Source organism: Zophobas morio, unplaced genomic scaffold, assembly GCF_036711695.1.
Source record: "Zophobas morio isolate AGI-343-1 ecotype UQ-CSIRO unplaced genomic scaffold, CSIRO_AGI_Zmor_V1 ptg000041l, whole genome shotgun sequence".
NCBI classification, from domain to species: domain Eukaryota; kingdom Metazoa; phylum Arthropoda; class Insecta; order Coleoptera; family Tenebrionidae; genus Zophobas; species Zophobas morio.
The window spans coordinates 5696713-5714902 of record NW_026972146.1 but is presented as its reverse complement, the minus strand read 5'-3'; the positions used below and the strand labels follow the sequence as shown (position 1 = coordinate 5714902).

General features: G+C 43.8%; 4 protein-coding genes across 13 annotated transcripts in view; 2 read left to right on the top strand and 2 right to left on the bottom strand.

Moving 5' to 3' along the window:
- Positions 1-10148, top strand: part of LOC135141032 (dynein axonemal heavy chain 1-like) — a 29184-nt gene extending 19036 nt beyond the window's left edge. The window contains exons 17-37 of one of the 2 annotated variants that reach the window (XM_064071845.1): positions 140-294; positions 344-662; positions 1353-1566; positions 1619-2106; positions 2288-2450; positions 2541-2701; positions 2756-2980; positions 3019-3252; positions 3625-3787; positions 3844-4222; positions 4270-4372; positions 4419-4668; positions 5014-6788; positions 6837-7032; positions 7446-7639; positions 7687-7841; positions 7903-8854; positions 8929-9197; positions 9247-9473; positions 9519-9700; positions 9745-10148. In XM_064071845.1, the coding sequence (XP_063927915.1) occupies positions 140-294; positions 344-662; positions 1353-1566; positions 1619-2106; positions 2288-2450; positions 2541-2701; positions 2756-2980; positions 3019-3252; positions 3625-3787; positions 3844-4222; positions 4270-4372; positions 4419-4668; positions 5014-6788; positions 6837-7032; positions 7446-7639; positions 7687-7841; positions 7903-8854; positions 8929-9197; positions 9247-9473; positions 9519-9700; positions 9745-10089 (7149 nt within the window). In that variant the 3' untranslated portion in view covers positions 10090-10148. Of the gene's footprint in view, positions 1-139; positions 295-343; positions 663-1352; positions 1567-1618; positions 2107-2287; positions 2451-2540; positions 2702-2755; positions 2981-3018; positions 3253-3624; positions 3788-3843; positions 4223-4269; positions 4373-4418; positions 4669-5013; positions 6789-6836; positions 7033-7445; positions 7640-7686; positions 7842-7887; positions 8855-8928; positions 9198-9246; positions 9474-9518; positions 9701-9744 lie in introns of both variants that reach the window. The other variant, XM_064071844.1, reaches the window with a different exon arrangement.
- On the bottom strand, positions 10083-11425 carry LOC135141033 (serine--tRNA synthetase-like protein Slimp). The gene has a single exon (XM_064071846.1). It carries the CDS (start codon positions 11423-11425, stop codon positions 10115-10117), a length of 1311 nt encoding a protein of 436 aa, XP_063927916.1. The 3' UTR covers positions 10083-10114.
- LOC135141035 (zinc finger protein 593 homolog) lies at positions 11425-12877 on the bottom strand. 2 transcript variants are annotated; one of them, XM_064071849.1, is made up of 5 exons: positions 12760-12872; positions 12456-12700; positions 12295-12401; positions 11780-12244; positions 11425-11730 (listed from the first exon to the last, which is right to left on the bottom strand). In XM_064071849.1, the coding sequence occupies exons 4-5, from the start codon at positions 11867-11869 to the stop codon at positions 11425-11427; spliced, it is 396 nt and encodes a 131-aa protein (XP_063927919.1). In that variant the 5' UTR covers positions 11870-12244; positions 12295-12401; positions 12456-12700; positions 12760-12872. The 2 variants fall into 2 exon arrangements, with proteins under 2 accessions (XP_063927919.1, XP_063927918.1); XM_064071848.1 differs by lacking the exon at positions 11425-11730 and having other exon boundaries at positions 11981-12244; positions 12760-12877.
- Positions 12878-14241: 1364 nt separating this feature from the next.
- The window catches only part of Bap170 (Brahma associated protein 170kD), a 45054-nt gene continuing 41105 nt past the window's right edge, over positions 14242-18190 (top strand). For 3 of the 8 annotated variants that reach the window (XM_064071838.1, XM_064071836.1, XM_064071835.1), the window contains exons 1-2: positions 14244-14818; positions 14868-14961. In XM_064071838.1, coding sequence (XP_063927908.1) covers positions 14736-14818; positions 14868-14961 — 177 coding nt within the window. In that variant the 5' untranslated portion in view covers positions 14244-14735. Of the gene's footprint in view, positions 14819-14867; positions 14962-18190 lie in introns of all 8 variants that reach the window. The other 5 variants (XM_064071842.1, XM_064071843.1, XM_064071840.1 and 2 more) reach the window with 4 other exon arrangements.

Sequence of the window (18190 nt, the reverse complement as noted above, 5' to 3'; positions counted from 1 at the left end):
GAATTGCTCGCAGAAGCGGACGAGGAAGTTTTCAAGCGATAATAATAATTCCGTACATAAAGTATTTTATTCTGTAGGGCACCTTTTAGACTAAGAACGGTGGCGTTTACGTAATTATACAACTAGCATGTTTGTCTAGTGCTACGAGGTACTCAAGGCCGCCATGACTTCCCTCGAGGGCGAGCCCCAGCCCAGCGGCCAGCCCTTCCGGACGGTCTACAGCTACGTTCTCAACCCCAAGTCCATCACCATGGGTCAGCTGTACGGCGAATTCGATTTGCAGACCCACGAATGGTAACTTCTCCGAGGTCCTTGTTTTTTTAAGTGACCCTTTGTCCCTCAGGACGGACGGGATCCTCCCGTGCCTGGTGCGCATCGGCGTCGCCGCCGAGAGTCCCGAGAAACGTTGGTACATTTTTGACGGTCCCGTCGACGCCATCTGGATCGAGAACATGAACAGCGTCCTCGACGACAACAAGAAGTTGTGTTTGAGTAGCGGGGAAATCATCAAGCTTCGGGATACCATGACGATGATGTTCGAGGTTGCGGATTTGGCGGTCGCCTCGCCCGCCACCGTTTCGAGATGCGGCATGGTTTATTTAGAACCGGCGGTTTTGGGATTGGAGCCGTTCGTTAATTGTTGGGTGCGGCGGTTGCCGCAGGTAAGAAATTGCTGTGGGGGCGGCAATTTGTTCTCAAGTAGGCGTGTAAGAATCAGGGTCGTAGTACGCTCTTTGAGCGAAGGTCGAGAAACTTGTGTAGGTTTTCTACGATTTTGAGTTTTATCGGTTGGCGCAGCAAGTAGGATTGGGGTTATTATCAAAGTAAAATGGTGCACGTTTAGGAAGAAATTTATGGATTGTGGTGGTGGCAAGTCCGTCTCTGTCCCGGTTCTCTTGTTTCTCCGAACTTATTTCTCTAAATTTCTCTCGATGAAAGGGAAAAGTAATTAATTTGAAGCTGTCAGACGTTCCGCTTCCACAATATCGGTTATTATACTGTTTTCCAATTTATTAAACGTCATTCAGCTCACACTACGAACATACGAACAACATTGTTAAATTTATTTATAGTCCGACAGGACAATCCCGGTTAGCTTTCCAAATCATCGTGCATAGGTATCAAGTTATCCGTTCAGATGCACTTTACAATTACACATGATTTAGCGCGATCCGAGTGATTTATGGAACTCCGTAGCACAAATAAATTCGAAACTAACTAACGAACAGATTTATGCAGGATTTATTTAACCAACGGCGTCATATGTGAAATATATTCGCGACCTAAAATAAACCTCACGTTGTTGGAAAAATCGCCCATTGAATTGAAAAACAATATATTTACTTTGGAAGCTGGCGTTCCCGTACATCGCAACCCTCAGAGAACTCATCAACTTCTACGTCATCCCCGGAATTGAGCTGCTCCGGAGCCGGCTCCGCGAGATCCTCACCTCCGTGGACTCCGCCCTCCTTTTCAAATTCCTCCGACTGATGGACTACTGGCTTACGCCCATCTCGGGGCGCGACAACAAACCTCCCCCAGCCGCCCCTTTCCTAGAACTAATACGTACGCTTTGTCGTTTTCGATTTTTCACAAGAAATACACGGTACCATTTCAGCCGGTTTGCTGGTACCGTGGGTCGTTTTTTCGGTGATATGGACCATCGGCGCCACCTGCGATAATCGTAGCCGACTGATCATGGACCGTTGGATTCGTGACAGGATGAAAGGGTTCGAACACGGACCCGAGTTCCCGGAACATGGGCTGGTGTACGATTACTGTTTGCATGACGGGGGGTTCACGGACCTCACCGACGATGGGAACCCCATGCCGCCGCGGTGGTACGGATGGATGGACAACGTGGAGCAGTACGTCATCACGGTCGACATGAGCTACCCAGATATCGAAGTACCAACGATAGATAACGTGAGGAATGCGAAGATGATGGAGATCGTTTTGAATAACTACGATAACGTGATGTGTGTGGGCCCGACGGGGACCGGGAAGTCGCTCACGGTGGTGGGGAAGTTGAGCAGGAGTATGCATAAGAAGTTTATCTGCGATTTTATGAGTTTTTCGGCGAGGACTTCGGCCAACCAGACGCAGGTAAATGACAAACGTACAAAATTTCTCTGAACTTCGTTCCCGTGCTCCAAATACAGTTGTCGCGCAATACCAAACCATACTCACTGAATTAGAAACGAATCCTTACGATACCATCCTCATTCAATTATTTCAAACGACCTCATTTTCCTACAACGGAATTTTTTTTCTAATATTGTCGCAGGATCTGATCGACGCGAAATTGGACAGAAGACGTAAAGGAGTCTTTGGGCCTCCCGTCCTGAAACGTCAGGTTTTCTTCATCGACGACTTTAATATGCCGGCTCTGGAGGTATTCGGGGCGCAGCCTCCCATCGAACTGATCCGACAGTGGATGGATTTCGGTGGTGAGTATTTATTAATATTGTCGCATTTTCTCCGGTACACGACACAAAGAATGAATCACTGAACCGAATGATTTCTAACAACTTTGTAAGGTTGGTACGACCGGAAGAACATCGGCGACTTCCGCAGTATCATCGACACCAACTTCTGTGTGGCGATGGGTCCTCCCGGGGGCGGCAGGAACCCGGTAACCGCTCGATTGCTGCGACACTTCCATTACTTGGCTTTCATCGAAATGGAGGACGACAGTCAAGTAATTAATTTAGCGTCGAGTGGGCGAATTAAGATTAATGGTTTGTGTGTTTAGAGGAAAATATTCGGGACGATACTGAAATTTTGGATGGATCGTATTCCCGTTGATAACGACCTGGGTGGGTTGTATTCGCCCATTCTGGATGCGACGCTGAATGTTTATAACACAATTCTGAGGGAGCTGCTTCCGACGCCTGCCAAGACGCATTATACATTCAATTTGCGGGACTTGAGTAAGATTTTTCAGGGGATGCTCATGTTCAATCCGGAGAAAATGGCGGTGAGTAGGGATGAAGGGTGACGTTATTGTGGGTGAAGAATGTTAATTTGTTGGTGCGTCTGTGGTATCATGAGTGCTGTCGGGTGTTCCAAGATCGATTAGTTAACGACGATGATCGACATTGGTTTGCTGATTTATTGAAGGAGAAAATTAAGACGAGGTTTAATTTGGATTCTGGGCAGGCTTTGGGGAGTCAGATACTGTTTTTCGGCGATTTTATCGACCCCACGACGGACTATCGCGAGTACGACGAGATCACGGATACTACGAAGGTAAGAATTAATTCCTTCATTGTGAAAAGTTCTTCGACTGACCCTTAACCCTCGCGAGATAAAGAAAAGTGATGATGTTGAGCTTTAAGAAGAAAAAAATTTACATTTTCATCATTTTCTTTTAAATCTATTAAATAGGTACGAAGCGTGTCGATTTATTTCAATTACGACGTTTTAACTTTGCTTTGAAGTATCTATCGACAGCTTCCAGACCCTGGCTTCATAAGGTACACAATTGCAGAAATAGTGTCTTAATATACACGCATTCGATGCAAAATAAAATAAAAATCGCTCCTCTTTCACAATTCTGATCTCATTGAAATGTCCTTTTCGCGATAGCAAATTCTTACGCGCAGTTTTGTTCGATTTAAGCTGTCCCAAGTCCTCGACTACTACCTCAATGAATACAACAACCAATCAACCCGTCCCATGAAGCTCGTCCTTTTCCTGGACGCCATCTCGCACCTGTGCCGCATTTCCCGCGTCATTCGCCAGCCCCTAGGGAACGCCCTCCTTCTGGGAGTCGGCGGGTCGGGTAATTAGCCCTCGACCCTTAATTAACCCCTTAATTTAATAAAATAACTCCACCAGGACGACAAAGTCTGACGCGTCTGGCGACCTTCATGGCCGAGTGTTTCTGCTTCCAAATCGAAATCTCCAAAACCTACGGAATGTTCGAGTGGCGCGACGACATCAAAGGACTAATGTTAAACTCGGGAGTCTACCGGCGAGAAACCGTGTTCTTGTTCTCCGACACGCAAATAAAAACTGAGACTTTTCTCGAAGATTTGAACAACGTACTTAATTCGGGCGACGTGCCCAATATTTACCAGCCGGACGAACTCGACAAGATCTTCCAGGAGATGAAGGGGGTAGTCCAAGAATTGGGACTCACCGCTACGAAGTCCAATTTGTTCGCGGCGTACCAGAAGACGGTGAGGGCCAATCTGCACACGGTCGTGACGATGAGGTCTGGCTGGTTTTGTAAAGTTGGTTTGATTGCGAGGGGTTTTGTAGTCCTATAGGTGACATCTTTAGGGCGCGTTTGCGGCAGTTTCCGGCGCTGGTGAACTGTTGCACGATTGATTGGTTCAGTGAGTGGCCGGACACAGCATTGCAGGTAGATTTCGAACTTGTGTGGAACTTCAATTTTTAATCTGTTGTAGTCCGTCGCGTTGCAATTCCTGGAGGAAATTTCTGAGTTAAATTTAAACCGGAGAACTATCGAAGGCATCGTCATGGTTTGTCAGTTCATGCACGCAAGCGTCGTCGATGCAAGTGTTTTATACAAACAAGAACTCTCGAGGCATAATTATGTGACGCCCACGTCTTATCTAGAGCTACTTTCGAGTTATACAGATTTGATGATAAAGAAACGGACGGCGTTGTCGGAAGGAGTCACGAGATTATCTACCGGTATGCATGGTTATCCTCTATAACTAAATTTTATAATAGCACAAAAAAGTCTTAAGTGAATAAATGGACGCTATATATATATGGCTTTTGACAGATCAGATAAAAACTATATGCATTAAGTAAACAAAAAGTCAAAGATTTCAATTGTGATAAATTTTTCATTTGTTGTTAGACCGAAGGGCGGAGCATAATTGCAAAATTCATATTTCCGTAAAAAATACCATTTGAGACATGTTTTAAGTTTTTTTTCTTTTTGAGAAAAGAAGACTGCGTATATAAAGACAAAGTTATTCTGCGCCTTTAAATCCAATATAACTCATTATCTGCCTCCGTCTTTCCGCTTAGGTTTAGGCAAGCTCCAAAGCACCGCCGAAGAGGTGAAAATCCTCCAAGCCAGCCTCGAGGAGATGAAGCCCGCCCTCGAGGCCGCCAAGCTGGACGCCGAGACCATGATAGAGCAAATCGCTCGCGACCAACTCGTCGCCGAAGAAACCAAAGAAGTAGTAGAAAAGGAGGAGATCGAGGCGTCCAAGAAAGCCCTCGACACCCAAACCATCGCCGAAGACGCTCAGCGCGACCTAGACGAGGCAATGCCCGATCTGCTAGCGGCCGAAGCCAGCCTCAAGTCCCTCAACAAAAACGACATCTCGGAGGTGCGATCGATGAAACGACCACCAGCCGGAGTGATCTACGTGATCGAGTCCATCTGCATAATCAAGGGGATCAAGCCGAACAAACTACCCGGGAAGATGCCGGGAGAGAAGATCCTGGACTACTGGGAACCGGGACGCAACATGCTGAGCGACCCGGGGGTCTTCCTGACGTCGCTGATGAACTTCGACAAGGAGTCGATCACGGAGGAGATGATCGAGAAGCTGCGGAGTTACGTAACGAACGCGCAGTTCCAGCCGGCGAAGGTGGCGAAGGTGTCGAAGGCCTGCAAGTCGTTTTGCATGTGGGTGCACGCGATGTTCAAATACTATTTCGTGAATAAGAGAGTGGCGCCGAAGAAGGCGGCCCTGGCGGCGGCTAAGGCAGACTTGGCGGTCACGGAGGCGGCGCTGGCGGCAGCCAGGGCTAAAATGCAAGCGGTGTTGGACAATTTGCGCTCGCTTCAGGAAAAACTAGCGGCGAAAATCGCCTTCCGCGAAGAAAAGGAAGCTAGTATTCAGATTTGTCTGGAAAGAATGAGCCGCGCGGTTCGTCTCATCACAGGTCTGTCGGATGAAAGAGTCAGGTGGTTGAACACTATTTCAAGTATCGAAGGTAGCATGGTCAATGTAACAGGCGACATTTTGTTAAGTGCCGGCGCGGTGGCTTACCTCACCCCGTTCACTGACAAGTACAGACGGGGGTTATTGTCTGAGTGGCTTAAAGCTATCCAAGAACAAAAGATTCCGTGTTCTCATGATCCTAACCCCGTTTCTATTTTGGCGGAGCCGGTGCAGATCCGAGCCTGGCAACTGGACGGTTTACCGCGCGACTACTTCTCCACTGAGAATGCCGTTTTGGTGTCGAATTCGAAACGTTGGCCTTTGTTTATCGACCCACAGGGACAAGCTAACAAGTGGGTGAAGAACACGGAAAAGAGCCAAGGTTTGACCACTTGCAAAATGGCCGATAAGGAACTGCAGAGGAACTTGGAGTCGGCTGTGAGGTTCGGCAAGCCTGTTTTGGTGGAAGGGATCGGGGTAGATTTAGATCCGGCTCTAGATCCGGTTTTGTTGCGTCAGAAATTTAAACAGGCTGGGACGTGGATGCTGAAGCTGGGGGACGTGGTGGTACCTTACGACGACGATTTTCGCTTATATATGACAACGAAGCTACCTAACCCCCATTATACTCCAGAGGTGTCCGTGAAGGTACTTTTGGTCAATTTTACGCTAGTACCCAGCGGGTTACAAGACCAACTACTAGCGTTAGTCGTGATGCAAGAACGCCCGGATTTGGAAGACCAAAGAAGCCAACTTATCGTAGGTAGTACTCAAATGAAGCAGGAACTTAAAGAGATCGAAGACCGAATTTTGTACAAGTTGAGTTCGATGGAAGGTTCGCCTTTAGACGATCTCGACTTCGTTATAACACTCGAGGCGTCGAAGATTAAAAGCGACGACATAAAGGTAGTATTGTTGTTACAATGTTCGGATTTATATTTGTTGTATACACAGAATAAAGTGGTTGCTGCTGAAATTACACAGATAGATATCGACAACACACGTGCACAATATATTCCGGTGGCAAACAGGGCGCAAATATTGTTTTTCTGTTTGTCCGATTTATCAAACGTCGACCCCATGTATCAATATTCGCTGGAATGGTTTGTTAGCATTTTTACGGGGAGCATGGCCGAGACGGAACGATCGGGTGGGTGTTGGATAACTAATCGAAATCTATAGGGACAAGGGCGTATTTATGACGTCGAGTTAGATCCCGATTTCATACGTTTTGATTTCCTGTTTACATGTTTTTGAATATTTTTTTATTTTAAATTTTTTATGAACTCATACTACTTGTTCCTGTTTTTATTTTCAATAGCTCTTTGGAAATACTATAGGTATACATATATCTCTTTACATCGAAAGCAAGATCATTTTTTATTAATCGTACGATACGATACACCCAGATGCGACCAATGAATTATTAAAAAAAATCCCTTTCGATATTAAAAGATAAGCGTAAATACGCCCCTGCACGTCCTCTGCAAATGAATATCCGCTGTTTCAGTTTATAATCAGACGACGGTTTGATTAACTCCACATGCATCTGCCCATTTTCAGAGAATATCGATGAAAGAGTTGAGATAATTAATGAACACTTCACGTTCAGCTTATACAGCAACGTCTGCCGGAGTTTATTCGAAAAGCACAAACTTCAGTTTGCGTTTTTGATGTGCGTCAGGATATTAATGGACGAGGGGAGGATTGATGCCCACGAATGGCATCATTTTCTAGCCGGAGGGAACCCAATATCTGTACAATTTTTAATATCTGCACACCACTAGCTGTAATGTTATTGTAGGACGAACCCAATCCCGCCTCCGGCTGGCTATCTGCTAAAGCCTGGAAAGAAATTCTAGCCATGGAAACCCTTCCTAAGTTCGCCCCTTTCGTCGAGACGTTCGCCGATTACGAAGAGGATTATCGCGAGATCTTCGACTCGCAGGAACCCCACAGGTACCATTTCTCTCATTTATAATGAGACAGAAAATTCCTAAATTAGTTCGCATTTGTTTAGAGAGGAGCTCCCCTCGCCGTTCGACGAGAAATTCTCCAGCTTCCAGAAAATCATGGTCTTGAAGTGCCTCCGCGCCGACAAGGTAACAAACGCTATGCAGGATTATATTTCCGCCCAAATGGGCCAGCGTTTCATCGAGCCCCAAACCGCCGACCTCGCCGTCGTCTTCAAGGATTCCGGCCCCACTACCCCTCTTATCTTCGTGTTGTCGACCGGGACGGACCCCGCCGCCGACCTCTACAAGTTTGCCGACAAGATGAAGTTCGGCAAACGCATGTTCTCGATATCGCTGGGTCAGGGACAGGGACCCATCGCCGAGAAGATGCTCCACAACGGGACCGAGCTCGGTTCGTGGATTTTCTTCCAGAACTGCCACTTGGCGCCTAGTTGGATGCCGCGGCTGGAGCGCCTCGTCGAGAACATATCGCCCGAGATCGTCCACAGGGACTTCCGGATTTGGTTGACGTCGACGCCGTCGCCCTTCTTCCCGGTGTCTATACTCCAGAATGGGAGCAAGATGACGATCGAGCCGCCGAGAGGAATCAAGGCGAATATTCTGCGAGCTTTCACGAATCAGGTGTCGGATTTGTTGGAGGTGCTGCACGGGGAAGGGGACAAGAATTTTACGTTTAAGTGGCTGCTGTTCTCACTGACTTTGTTTCACGGGGTGTTGCTGGAGAGGAGGAAGTTCGGCCCGTTGGGTTTTAATATACCGTATGAGTATACGGACGGGGATTTGAAGATATGTATTTCGCAGTTGAAGATGTTCCTGTGGGAGTATTCGGAAATCCCGTTTAAAGTTCTGACGTACACGGCGGGGCATATTAATTACGGGGGGAGGGTGACGGATGACTGGGATCGGAGATGCTTGATGAATATTTTAGCCGATTATTACAAGCCGGAAGTGGTGGATCCTGGATACGTCTTTGATGTTTTGGGGCTTTATCATCAAGTAAGTATGCTTTGTGGCAAGTTAATTAAGAGCAGATATTGAGCCAATAATTGATCTAATTTTGCCTGTTCTAGTTGCCCGCCGAGTCAACTTATTACGAATATTTGGATTATATTAAAACCTTTCCAATCAATGACGATCCAGACTTATTTGGAATGCACCCGAACGCTGACATTACATATGCACAGGCCCAAACATACTCTTGTTTGTCCACGTTGCTAGCACTACAACCAAAGCAAGTCGGAGGTGCAGCAGCCAGTCAAGAAGAAATTATCGCCAGTAGCGCGTCTTCCATTCTTTCCAACATACCCAAACTTTTCAGTCTCGAAGATATTTCAACACAGTGCGTCTTCAGAAACACCATCACCAAATCTAATCGTTCGTTTCTTTAGATATCCGGTACTCTACGAAGAGTCTCTTAACACCGTTCTTATACAAGAAGCTATTCGCTATAATCGACTCCTTGCTGTTATACAAAGCACCCTTAAGGACCTCCTTAAAGCCATCAAAGGTCTAGTGGTCATGTCCGAAGCCCTCGACAAGATGTCCCTTAGCTTGTACAGCAACTTGGTGCCCGACTTATGGGCTAGCAAGGCCTACCCTTCTCTTAAACCTCTAGGTACGATAAAACTGGCACAAAACTTGTCCCATCAATGTTTCGTAGGTTCGTGGGTTGCCGATTTGAACGCCAGATGCGACTTCCTCATCAAGTGGATACAACAAGGCATTCCCCCGGTCTTCTGGATCTCCGGTTTCTACTTCCCTCAGGCGTTCCTCACCGCCACTTTACAGAACTTCGCCCGAAAATACGTAGTCTCCATCGACACCATCAATTTCTCGTTCAAAGTACTTCAGATTTTTTCAGATTCGGTTTAACTGAATCTGAGTAGGTTCTAGATAAGGCACCACAAACGCGACCGGCCGACGGTTGCTGCATCTGGGGTTTGTTCCTAGAGGGGGCACGCTGGAATCCTCAAATCGAACTCCTAGATGAGTCCAACCCCAAAGAACTGTACACGGAAATGTCAGTCGTGTGGATGGTACCGGAGGAAAACCACGTTAAACCGCAAGGGGTTTACGAAAGTCCCGTTTACAAGACACTGAAACGAGCCGGAGTTTTATCGACGACTGGACACTCGACGAACTACGTCGTAGCGATCGAGATTCCGAGCGAAAAACCGGAATCGCACTGGATCAAGCGAGGGGTGGCTTTAATATGCGCTCTAGATTATTAAAACACAATTTTTTGTCAAAGTTTTATTACAGATATTTTTTTAAAACGTCAGGTATTAGAGGTTTTTCCAAAAGACAGTTGTTTTCTATAGCACAAGCTAGGAATCGCTGAACATTCAACACTTCTCCTGATATGATTTTAAGAAATCTTCGCTCCTTGTTGACCATACAAGTGAACAACAAGCGTTTACTTAAATAGTCGTCGTAAACCCCCAAACTTCCAACTTCGACATATTTTTGCAAAAAATTTGACAACATTTGAACAGAAACCCTCAAACTTTCCCCTTTCTCTAAATCACTAGCTGGAACATAAACTAACTTAAAATGGTAACCTAAAGGTTCATACAACTGAATGATTTGTTGCGTTAGAGCGTGCAACGTTTCGTCCATTTGACGGTCATCTTCAAAAGCGACAAAAACTCGCGCCACGCTATTTTGACTCAAGTTAAACAAATCTGATCCCGTATCTCCCGAGACGTACTTCCGACCTAATGAAAAAAATTTCAGCGGAAGCGCAGCCGCTTGTAGCGAGTGTTTAGCAAAATAGGCCATAAACGAATGCAAGGAGCCCCCTCCAACCAAATGTAGACGATTCAACTCATCATTTGATCCCTCAAGAGTAAAAATTTTTCTATCCCCACAACCGTCCACTACAACACTTCGTGCAAAATCCGCATTAGAAAATTGAGTGAACCCCATTTTTAACAAGTTCTCTTGAAAGTAGTTTGTCAGTGAGAATTCTAAAAGCGCGGCGTCTGATTTCAAGAAACAACAAGTGGGGTTCACATACACAATTAAATTCAGCGATTTTGCAACATCCACGTGACTTTTATCGACGCGTTTTGGTTGGTCTAAAAACTCGTGGCAGGTCACCGTGTTGTTGATTGGTGTTTGAGGATGCAAAAGGTTGGGCAAACTCAGCACCCCCAAATTCGCGTTCTCGTCAATCCCGTACGAGTAATCCTTGATGTTTTTTAAATCGTCTTTGACTAGCTTCACGTGCAGTTGCAACTTTTCAATATCCGCCGCATTTTTCTGGGGCTCCTGCTTCAACTTGCCGATAACAACGTTAATTTCGTTCCTAGTAACCTCAAGAACGGTCTTGTGGTCGTCAAGCATTTTAAAAAACGCCCACCGCTTCTCAATTTTGTCCAAATCGATATTTAATTTCCGGGCCTTGATACTCTTCACTAAATCGTCTTTGCGTTTGATCTGTTCATCGAAATCAATATGCGGAGTCAAAACAACGTAATTACTTTGCGCTTTATCGCCCGTGATGTACAAAGCGGACGAAAACCGACGTTTTATAACAGTTTTAAGAACGCGCACTGCCGCCATCACTCCGTTTTTATACGTTTGTTTGACTCGTCAGGGTCGATGGTTTCGATTTTTCGCTTCTGCGGGGCTTTCCAGCTGCCGAAGCCGGCGGCCCGTTCGGACTCCTCGATGCTGTAGGGCTCCGCCTCCAGCGCTTTGAGTCTTCGTTTGTGCACTTTGGTCCTAAAGTGTTCGTGCAAAGCCTGGTTATCGATGAAGTAGCGCGCACAATGCACACAGTAGAATTGAGCAGCGCCGGGTTTGTCGTGGTCGGTTACTTGGTTCACAAGTTGTTCGGCATTTTCGGGTTTGAGATCTTCGTCGATCTGGAATGACGTAATTAGCACGTGGTGGTTTGAGGTTAGATTTAATTACCTGGTCCAAGTCTTTAGTTCTCCGTTTCGTTCGCCACTTTTTCTTCAAGTGGGTGTCACCGTAGTGGTACTTCTTGCGTTTATAAACCATTTAAATGTTAAAAAAGTTATTTTTTGTGGTGACGTTCCGCTGCTGACATTGGAGAAATGTCAAAGATGATCGTCAACATGGCGGACAGGCGGGGTTTTTGAAAAATTAAAGTTGTGTTATTTATATAATTACATGGCCCAATCCTTGAGCGTGTGTAACATCCGTTTTTTACAAACAGTGCAGTACAGAACGACTATCTTACACCTAAAATTATCGAATATTTCTTTGCACGGGTAGAGGCGTCCCTTGCAATGTTTTGAGTGATCGTATTGTAGGTTTAAAGCCCACTCTATCAGTATATTCAAATCATTATTACTTGTTCCAGGCGTTAAGTGCCTTTCAGATTCAGGTGATTCTTCTTGTTTAATATTAATACTAGAAAAGGCACTTTAAGTTAGGTGTACCAACATCAATGAAAACTGTACCTGTCATAATCTAAAGTCTCAAACTCTTCTATTTTCAATGGTATGTTTATCTCTTCACTAAGTTCGAGCTGTTGGTCAGAATCCAGCTCCTCTTTAACCTCAATTTTCTGCAACACACAACAATAAACCCACCACTCTAACAACACCAACCCGCTATTTACCATATAACTAAGCAGAGGATCATTCCCACTCCCTTCTGTAATCGTGCTAAGACTATTTTCCTTGTCTTTTTGAACACAGGTAAGTTGCCTTTGCAAAATGTCTCTGTTCACTTTAATGGGCACCGTTCTTCTCAAAATCTTCCGACGATGCTTTGGCATCCTGGGCGTCGTATTTCGTACAAGTACACCAAAAGGATTCGGTTGCGAACTTGGGGCACCCAAGTGCCAAACGGCAGTTCGCAATTCTGAAATCGCAATGTTTTGGTCATTAAAATAAACCGTTTTATTTATGCACATTACTCACAGATATACGTTGTTGTGGTTTGGTTTATCCTTATCAGGTCCATTGTGTGATAATAATATAAATTTTGTTTCGATTTGACGTTGTTTTGATAGGTTTTGGATAGCGTAGATGGCGCCAGATGCGTCGACGGTGACGAACACATTATGCGCATGCGCGAACGACGCCGGTTAAAGTTCGAATTTAAATTTTGTGGTGCGAATTTTCTTTTAGTAACGTGGTATACAGAGTGTCTCCAAATAAGTAGCACTCGCAAGTAGCACTAAAAAGGCGATAAATTTAAAATATAGCAAATTTAAATTTGCTACATCGACATGACATAATCCCGAAAAATTTTGGCAAAAAGCTTTAAATCATATGAGAGATGGTTAATTTAACTAAAATCCCGCCTAAAACTATTTTGAAACAGCTGATAGACCTGAAGTTAGCTTAAAGTTACCACCAACCAAAAATAAGTTGAATTTTCTGTCGTACTAAGTAAAATAGAACATTAGAATAAAATAAAGTCCGTTTAAATGTAAATGACTAGTATAAATAAAAATATCGAACGAATATTTGTGGTCATTTTAACTCTCATCTAGTTTTCAAACACTAAAAAGCAGTTAATGTGTACGAAAATCGCACTTTTATTTTAATAGACGTTAAAAGTACTGAGTGACCCATGAGTAACCATTAATGTTTGTATTTTTTTTTTTGTAAAATTCGCAACATATTTAAAATTTTGGCCACCAATTCAGTAGCTTATATTTTATCATTGGTTTTTAGGTGCGTTCACGTTAAAATTGACATACATGAACTGATATGCTAATACTGCTGCCAATAATTCAGAACTGCGAACTCAAAAATTTACTTTAATCATTAATAGTCACTCGATATTACAAGCAACGAAACATACAAGGGTGTTCAAAATGTAAGAAATTTCAAGGATGACATTTTTCCAGTATAATTACTCAGTCGTGATTATAACTCAGATAAAATATAACAAGTTACAGGTTGTAAATATGGAACTAGTAAGAATATAGGACATTATTGGTTTTAATCAAACATCGTTCTTGACGTCTCAGTTATTAGAACGAGCGTTACAAGACGACAAGAGAGAATGACCACCTATGTATGTAGGTCTCAAAGTCCTTATATTAGCATTATTACTTATTAGATTATAACTAAAATGGACGTATTATAGTTGCAATACCTGAGTGTCACTTCAGGTGTCAGTTTTTGTCAATATAGAATAAAAAATACTATCTAAATAGTACTGAGTTTTCATTTAAAAGTTGATTTTAAATGCAGTTTTTGTAAAAAAAAAAGGCGCAAATTGTGACAAATCTACAAAAAAGTTTATTTTTTCTCTGTTCCACTCAAATTGGTTTTAAAATTCGAGAAAAACTTGAAGGCCTGCCCTGTATGGGCCCGGCGTTTCGAATTGAAACCCAATCCGCCCGGCGTGCGGCGCGCCAGCTGCCTGCATTACCGACCGTCCGCCATGGTTCCCATTGAGCGACCAGATGTCGCCCCGTCTGTCACTTGGCATTTGAACTAATATTTTGTGTTGTCAAAACTTTGCGATTTTTTCTAGTGAACGCAGCGCGTCCTCCGCGATCCGGGGCGCGTAAGAGTGTTCCGCAGTGGTGGGCTCGTGTCGGCGGCCCTGGGCGGCTTCCGTGGGGCTCGATCCCTCCGCGCGTGCCGCTGGAGAGGGCCTCGTTCGCGCCTTACAGTAACTGTGAACCGGCGGCCATGTTGGCAGCAGTCTCGTCGGGCATCATGGGTTAGCAGTGCAGCCGTTGCGCCCGAAAATCGCGATTCAATCGGTCTCTGTGCAGCAATCGCCCCAATCCGTGCACCCGGGACGTCGTCGTCGAAAGCGTTGTGCGATGGTTCTGCGCATTATTGCGGCAGCGAGTGCAACGTCGTAGCGCAGGGAGTCGACTGTTGGAGCAGCCCGGGGGCGGCGAGCATGACGGCAGAGTGACGGCGCGATGGCGAGGGTCCCCGACAGCGCCAGCCCCAGGGAGCGCGACGCCTTCCTCCGGGACCTGCAGCTCTTCCACGAGACGCGCGGGTAAGTCCCTGCCCCCATGCCCTCCGACGCTCACCCCGCCCTCTTTCAGGACGCCGTTCCGCAGGCCCCCCGTGCTCGGCGGCCGCGAGGTCGACCTCCACCTGCTCTACACCCTGGTGACGGGCCAAGGCGGCTGGATCAAGGTACGTGCACCATGTGCTCGGCGCGCTGGCGGAGCAGACGCGGCTCCGCCGACCGCGCCGTGCCGACTGCACCAAGGCGGCAAGGTCAGGGTTGGCTCAAGCACCACCCGCGCGGACCGGTCACGGAGCCCTCCCCCAGGAAGCCGCCACTACGCGAACTAAACTCCGACCTCCGCGGAATTTCAATAATCCCGGTCGAGGAGGTGACTAACGGCGCGAATTTTTAATGCTCTCTTCAGCTTAACGGACGGAAAACCACCTCGATCTGAGGATTATTCACGTTCTTTGAGGTTGGAATTAATTAAAATTGCTACACCACGATTTTAGTACTTCTACAAATTTTCTCTACAATTTTTTTAAACAATATTCCTCTTTATTCTCACGTCGAATCCAAGATACATTTAACTAACCCCTTTTGACGAGGTCTTATTTTGAGAAATCCACATTTAAAAAAAATATATATTGGTATAGTAGAGTCCGCCCAGTAGTGAACGTTGACTTTCTGCTTCTTCTGATTCATGGAACCTTTGTGTTTTCAGGCAACATTCAATGACGAACCTCCAAAATAATGCGAAGTGGTTTCACTTTCGGGCTTACAGTGAATTCAAGATTTACGAATTCAGCAAAGTCGTGCGTTTGTCTATTTATTTTGGCGTCGGGACCGACAATTCCCACATCACTCACGACGTGGAAATTTTATTTCAATCGATGTCGTTTCATTAAAACTTTATAGTGGATATCATTCCGTCATTAGCTCGGCATAATTACGGCCGGCACAAAAATTTTAGAGCGGCTCCATCCGCTGCACTAATTCAATTAGAAGGGACAATTATCTGGCCCCACTCAATAATTCTTTTGTCAGGATTCTTGTATTCTACACTAGTTGGAATAAATTCAGAGAAAAATATCGAGAAAAAACCGATAATGCTTCTGCACTCGGTGGCGCGAATCGATACCGCTTTTAAATAAATAAATAAATACGAGTAATGAATATTTGATTTTTTCTCCAAGTAGCAGCCTTTTGTTCAGTCGGGAGTACGTGTTTGATCGTAATAGAAAAACCGCGACGTGGAAGTACAGCGTGTGAGGGTTTGATATCTTTCGATCACCCCATACACAACGGTGGAAGTTTGAAAATATCGATAGTTTGTGCTCACCGGTGTCGATCGATTCGTGTTAAATAAATAAACACGAGTGATGAATATTTCACATTTTTCACTGAGTTACGGCCTGCCATTCCTTTTGTGTGATTGGAGTGAAGACAATGAGGCTTTCGATGTGAAATACCGAGATCTGGCGTAGTTTTGAGTCCGCGTTAATTGGCGAGTTTCACTGCACTAGAAAAATGATTGAATAATCGTCGATAAATTACTCGGCGTGCTTGTACCTGTTGTCAGTTAATTACGGAAGAACCGTTTTCATTTTAGATAAAAAGGGTACTTTAACCAGGAACGTCGGGTAGCCGCTACCGGTTTCTTTTATTTGGGAATGTATTGTTTTTATTATTAGTATTGAATAGGTTTTCAAGTAAGTGTTGTCGTTGCTGAAATATTTTCCGAAGAGTCGCTACCGTAAAAAATTTAAAAAGTTATTTAAACGTACTCGCTTCGGTGGAGTAATAAATTTAGTTGTTGTCATGTGTGTACTTTTGAGACAATCGATAAATAAAATCAGGTCAGACAACTTTTTGAAGCCTGGTGTGTGTACGTAATTCTAAAAAATATTTCTTAGAAAGTTTGAGTAAAAAGTGGAGCTGCCGAGGTTTTGCCTCATGGAGGAGAAAAAGCTGTTGCTTATTTATCGATCTTTGTTATTTGAAGGCGTAACGATCTCGTCATATTTTATTAATTCATTAATTAATACAGTCGAAAGATATTTATTTACTCCGACTGAATTCATTGTCAAACTTTTTCGTTTGCATCGCTTCGTCAACGTTAATAACGTCATCTCAAAATTTTGCGTACTAAATGGTATTTAAATTTTATAAAACGACATATTCCGTACTTACAGTTTATGAATCTGACTTGATTATCATTAATATTTTTTGTATGTGGCGTCTTAAACAGTAAAATTATTTGTTGCAAGAAATAATGCGAATTTTTTGTGTAGGTTTTAACATAGTTTGATGCAAATGCGATGTAGCCGATAGAATGTATTAACAATTATTACAAAAACACATTGTTTGATTTAAATAAACATGAAGTAGTAAAATTTCGAGTTCATTGTTGCAGAACTTGAAAGAGAAAAAGTCCGAGCGATACGCTTGTTACAAAAAAATAATGGTTTTTATCGGTATGAGTTGCATTGTTGGAGTTTTTGTTTTATTAAAAATATAATAATAATAATAATAAAAATTCAACGATTTTTTTTATTGTAGAATTCTACAACTGCATTTTTTATAAAACTAGCCATGCATATACATTAACAGAAAATCAAGATTTAAAAAAACAGATAAATATAATTGTATATTTTTAGTATAAATTTATTGGAGAATTAGTTTTTGCTGTGCCAAAAAAAAACTACAAAACTTTCTCAGACTGTGCAGAAGTGGGAAAGTTCTGAAGGATATTTCTTGAGCGAAAATGTAATTTTGCTTATCTAAATGTTCTCCTTTGTGCGTGGGCTGCATTCGTTAAATAACACAAATTAAATATATTGCAGCTAAAAGTCGACCAAAAATTGTTTTCCCCAAGTAGATACGTGAGGATTTCAAAATTTAATAGCGTAATCCTGGTCTAATGATTTAGGACTTTTTGAATTTTTCAGTTCGTTTGTTGTGAAAGTTGCATACAGGCCATCCACGAAATTGTGGTTTTATGATTTTAGCTTTTCCAAACCTCCCATAAAGATCATCACAGATAAGGCGGTGATGTTTGATAGGAGGAAGGAGTCAAAGTCGTAAAACCACTATTTTCGGGGGATGGCCTATAGATGTGAAAATTTTTTAATGACACCCGTATTTTAGTCATTTGAAAGGTACAACCTCAGAAGGTAACGTCTGCTATCCACAAAAATTCATCGTAATTATTAGGGGTTGGATGACACAAAAAAAATAGCGGGATTAGTGACGATTGTAAAGTGAGTCGTGTCAAGAATGTGTGCAACTTTGTAAAATGATTGTTATAGTAAAAAAAAAAAGGTTTCTAAAGTTATAATTTCGCCAGCTCTTTTGAAAGCAATTTTTCAGTTGAAAATTTTGTGTTGTCGCGTTGAAAAACTGGAAGTGCCC

Coding starts and splice junctions, on each gene's coding strand:
- LOC135141033 (XM_064071846.1), bottom strand. CDS start 11,425: ATGGCGGCAGTGCGCGTTCTTAAAACTGTTATAAAACGTCGGTTTTCG.
- LOC135141035 (XM_064071848.1), bottom strand. CDS start 12,614: ATGCCAAAGCATCGTCGGAAGATTTTGAGAAGAACGGTGCCCATTAAA. Junction 12,402..12,455: donor ATCCTCTGCTTAGTTATATG/GTAAATAGCGGG, acceptor TGTGTGTTGCAG/AAAATTGAGGTTAAAGAGGA. Junction 12,245..12,294: donor GAGACTTTAGATTATGACAG/GTACAGTTTTCA, acceptor TGCCTTTTCTAG/TATTAATATTAAACAAGAAG.